Raw genomic sequence first — 5567 nt, 5'->3', positions numbered from 1 at the left:
CACACACACACGCGCGTGCACACACACACACGCACACATACACAAACCCACACCCACACACACAGACACAGACATACACACACACATTCACATACACACTCACATGCACACACACATACACAAACCCACACACACACACACATACACAAACCCACACACACACAGAGTCACACACACACTCATATACACACACACATATGCGCACACACAAACACACACTCACATACCCACACACATACACAAACCCACACACTCACACACACACATACGCGCACACACACACACGCAGACACATATACACACACACGCATACACACATACTCACTCTCATACACACACACAGACACACACACACGCAAACACACACACAAACACACACTCACATACACACTCACACAATCACATACACACACACACATACACAGTCACATATACACACACGCGCACAGACACACACACACAGACACATACACATACTCACATACACACACTCACATACACACAGACAAGTAGACTGACAGACACACACGCAAAGAGACACACACACAATATTTGGACAGCTAATAAAGCCCAGCACTAAGGGAAATAAAGACTGAACTTAACATTTGCTTCACAATGTGTAATATTTATCCCACGTGTCATATCCTAGTGAGGGTGCACAGTAATGTAATGGTTATGTAACTACCAATTGTGTAATTGAAGCAATATGCTGCAGGAATCTGAAATACAAACAGAATGTGCTGAAGAAACTCAGCAGGTCTGACAGTGTGTGTGGAGAGAGAAATAGTTAACAATTTGAGCCATATTCAGAAGAATCATGTCAGACTTGAAACATTAACTCTGCTTTCTCTCCACAGATCCAGCCCAAGCTGCTGAGTTTCTGTAGCAATTTCTGTTTTGATTGAGGAAAGCCAGTGGTCCTAGCTTGAGGATGAGGGTGTTCTCACCAACCATGGCCATTTGAGAATTTTAAGTCAGTTCAAGTAAAATCTGGAAACAGAACACTGGAAAGAAAAGAGGGTTGGGGCTGCACTCTGTCCCAATTCCCCAGCTGGGAGTAGCTGGTCCACACACACAATATCATTCTTTCCCTGTCTCTCCCGCCTAAGTTTATCCAACTTCCCCTTCAATGTATTGACACGAGTTACCTTGACCGTCCCTGTGGGAGTGAGTTACAACAGTCTCCCCACTCTCTATGAGACTGGTTCGTGACTGTCTGATATGATGACTGTGTGGTTTGCTCTGATTTATTAATGGATGCATTTCCCTGAGTCTCCCCTTCAGAACCTTAACAGTCTCTTCTTGGTAATAACACCAGCTCCACTTTTCCAAAGGAAAATAAAACCCCTAATGAGATCCTTTTGTACAGACTTCATGTTATAATTAAGTTAGTGTGCAGGATCCTTTCATTGCATGCTGTGAAAATAACTGAGTGGGGTCGTTTGTTTTTGTTTAAGCTTGTCTCCGTTTGTTTACACTGTGCACAAGCATTCATCAGAAAGCCACAAATTGGTTTTGTGGTCCAATTATTTTGTCAGTGTTTCAAACTTATGTTCACTTTCCTGAATGGCTCATGCTTGCAGTCTGCTTGACGAAATGGCTTAACTTTCCATTTTAAAAGATGCGTCCACACCAAGTTCCCTTTCACCCATCACGTCCCTGTGCTCAGTGGCCCATGCCTGGATTTTACAATTGTCCTCCCTGTTCCTCCATGGCCTCATCTCTCCTTATTCCTGTTTTCTCTACCAGCTCCTCTCAGATCCCTGTGCTCGTCTATTTCTTGTGTTTGGATATTTCAATTATCCTACCTGTTGCTTTAAGTGCCTCCTCCACATTCTCTGCTAAACTCATCCACTGCACTACTTTCTCCTCCTTTAAAATGCTGTTTAAAATAACATTTGTGTCACACAAATGCCAGGCAAGACCATCTCCACTAAGAAAAAAATCTAACACCATTCCTTGATTTTCAATGGTGTTACCATCGCTGAATCTCTCAAACATCTTGGGAATTATCGTTGACCAGAAATTCAGCTGGACTCACCACATAAACACAGTGGCTACAAGAGCAGGCCAGAGGCTCGGAATACTGTGGTGAGTAACTCACCTCCTGACTCCCCAAAGCCTGTCCACCATCTACAAGGCACAAGTCAGGAGTGTGATGGAATACTTCCCACTTGCCTGGATGGGGACAGCCCCAACAACACTCAAGAAGCTTGACACCATCCAGGACAAAGCAGCCGCTTGATTGGCACCACATCCACAAACATCCCACTCCGTCCACCACCGACGCTCAGTAGGAGCAGTGTGTACTATCTACAAGATGCATTGCAGAAATTCACCAAAGATCCTCAGACAGCACTTTCCAAACCCATGACCACTTCCATCTAGAAGGACGAGGGCAGCAGATACATGGGAACACCACCCCCTGCAAGTTCCCTCCAAGCCACTCACCATCCTGACTTGGAAATATATTGCCATTCCTTCACTGTCGCTGGGTCAGAATCTCTCCCTCAGGGCATTGTGGGTCTACCTTCAGCAGGTGGACTGCAGCGGTTCAAGAAGGCAGTTCACCACCACCTTCTCATTGGCTGGCCCAGCCAATGACACCCCCATGTCCTACAAGTAAATAAAAAACACTTCTCCTCTTTGATCAAACGATCAGCTGTCTCTCCTCATGTCTTCATTGTTGAATCTGTTTGTATTTTGTTACCTGATTAGGCTCATGTGAAGAGCCTTGAGGTGACTATGTAGAAGGTGATATGTACTTAACTTGGAATAGTAGTAATGATGGATCAGCTGAGTGGGGAGCTGTTTGTAACCTGTGTGAACATCTCTCTGCCCTGCAGGTACACCCCATCATCTCGACAAACAAGCCATGAGGAAGGCAAAGAATGGCTTCGCTCTCACTCAACTGGAGGCCTGCAAGACACAGTCAGCCAATCACCCCTGCCCTCACCGTCTGCCATCTCATCCCCTTGCAGTGGCACATATCACTTCACACATTTAGGTCAGTGAAAACGTTCAATTACTCCCCAACACAGCCTCTCTTTCTGTTTTATTATGGACAGACTGGGCTCATTTCCACTGCAGTGTAAAAGAATGAGGATTGGTTTGGTTGAGGAGTACAAGATCCTGAATGGTCTTGACAAGGTGGATGTGGAAAGGATGGTTTCTCTTGGTGGATCAGCCCAGAACCAGAGGCTTCTGAAGAACAGTCCTATTGGACTTGGAATATTAACTCTGTTTCTCTCCCCACAGATGCTGCAGACCTGCTGAGTTTCTCCAGCACTTTCTGTTTTTACTTTTGCACTAGAAGACATTGTGTTAAAATTAAGGACAGAGTTGAGGAGTTTTGTTTTTCTCTCTCAGGGGGCTGTGTGACTCTGGAATTTTCTGATTAAGTGGAGGAGTGGGTGTCATTGAACGTTTTTAAAGGGGAGATGGATTGGTTTTTGTTGGGCAGTGTCTCCGGCATTGTTAGGGTAGATGGGAATGTGGAATTTAGAACAGAAACAGATCAGCCATGATCTTATGGAACAGCACTGATGTCTCAAGGGGCTGATTGGCCACTTTTTGCTCCTATTTCAGATACAGTCATTGGACAGAGACTGATTGGCAGTTGTGTAAAATATGCATTGGAAAGCCAATTTTGACATTTGTCCCCTGACATTGCTGGAAGTAACAACGAGAGATATGACCCAACCTCTGAACGCAGCATCATTCACTTTATACTGACATGAAGAGCAGGTCACACTCCACTGCACTTTGAGAGAGGATTGCTGTCACTGTACAGTTACAGGTAATGGAGATCAAAGAATCAACTCAATTCCTATAGCAATCTCCAAGCCCTCTCCCTTTAGAATGCAAATTGACAGCAGGGAAAATGCTAGAGAGATTGTTTCTAAGGACTGTCCCTCAACAATTTTCAAATTGCATTAATTCAAGGTAAAGCTCAATTTGTACTATGTCTCAATAATTAATGTTTTTGTTATTAACTTAAATGCAGTGAGGAATTCTGCCTGAGGCTTTGACCTACAAAAAAAGTGAAGGCTTAAGGTTGAAGAGAGAGAGGGCCTGTCGATTATGAAGAAGATTTTGAAGTTAAATCTGGAGATGATGTTTCCATTTGTGGTGGAATTCAAAACTAGAATCTTTCAATATTCGACACTCTCTATAAATACCAATTGGGAATGTATTTACACAGACAATTGAGAAACTCAGCACCACAGAGAACGGTGGAGGTGAATGACTGAATAAAAAGTGGAGGGAAAAAGCTGGGTGGAAGGAGGCTCAGGGAGAGGATAGACACAGATGGGCTGAACTGCCAGTTTCCCATCTCTGAACTGGATATAATTCTAATTCTCGGGGAATGGTCAATGAATGGTAGGACACTAGGAAGCTCAGAGGAACAGAGGGAATTTGATGTGCTCATCCACAGATCTGTGTAGGTGGCAGGGCAGGTTAATATAGTGGATAAGGCAGCATACGGGACAATTGCCTTTATCAGTTGTGAGATCGATTACAAGAGCAGGGAGGTGATGTTGGAGCTGTACAGCACTTTGGTGAGGCCACAGCTGGAGCACTGTGCAGTTCTGGTCCCCGCACTGTAGAAAGGATGTGATTGCACTGGAGGGGATGCAGAGGGAGATTCATCACGATGTTGCCTGGAATGGATTATTTCATCGATGGAGAGAGGCTGGATAAACTTGTGTCGTTCTCTTTGAAACACAGAAGCTTGAGGGGGTGACCTGATAGAGGTGTGTAAGATTATGAATGGCATGGACAGACTGGATAGAAAGCAGTTGTTTCCCTTTGTTGAAGGGTCAATAACGAAGGGGCATCATTTTAAAGTGAAAGAGAGGAGGTTTAGTAGGGATTTGAGGAAATGTTGTTGCACCCAGAGGGTGGTGGGAATCTGGAACTCACTGCCTGTAAGGCTGGTAGAGGCAGAAACCCTCATCACATTGAAGAAGGATTTAGCCATGCACTTGTGATGTCAAGGCGCACAAAGCTATGGGCCAAGTGCTGGAAAATGGGATTAGAAGAGTGAGGTGTTTTGGACTGATGCAGATTCGATGGGCTGAAGGGCCTTTTGCAGTACAATAGATCTCGATGACTGTATGAATGGCTACTCCTGCAGCAGCTGTAAGTGAAGTCCAGTATGAGACCAGTAAGGGCAGGTCGATAATGTTACTGGTACCAGCTCACTTATGGGTACATAAAGAAAGAGAAGATGGGGCTAGAGGCGGTTGGAATGGCAATAGCAGAATTGTCACCAACAGCTGCTCACTTTATAAAAGTGGGATGGGGTGGCTACACCTGAAGTAGTTGAACACAATGTTCGAGTTTGTAAGGTCAAGAAGTGCTTGCTAATGCTGAATAATTAGAGCTGGATTGGGGCTAATTGGGCTGTTTTGTTTGAAGTATCTTTCATATTAATTCATCAGTAACTCCTGCTGATTTCGTACCTGAGTGGGTCTGAAAGCAGCAGTGAAACTAATCCTGCTTATGATGCAGAGACGGTCAACATTACAGATAATTGAGGTCCAATACAACTCCAACAGCAT

At 44.5% G+C, this 5567-nt stretch overlaps 1 protein-coding gene across 1 annotated transcript in view; it reads left to right on the top strand.

Moving 5' to 3' along the window:
* Positions 1 to 5567, top strand: part of nav3 (neuron navigator 3) — a 178104-nt gene that overhangs the window by 98947 nt on the left and 73590 nt on the right. Inside the window, exon 10 of the mRNA XM_048607473.1 lies at positions 2847 to 3007. Within this exon, the coding sequence (XP_048463430.1) occupies positions 2847 to 3007 (161 nt within the window). The remainder of the gene's footprint in view (positions 1 to 2846; positions 3008 to 5567) is intronic.

The sequence above is a fragment of the Rhincodon typus genome, chromosome 18, assembly GCF_021869965.1.
Source record: "Rhincodon typus isolate 14 chromosome 18, sRhiTyp1.1, whole genome shotgun sequence".
Lineage (NCBI taxonomy): Eukaryota > Metazoa > Chordata > Chondrichthyes > Orectolobiformes > Rhincodontidae > Rhincodon > Rhincodon typus.
This window is presented reverse-complemented; position numbering and strand designations above follow the sequence as displayed.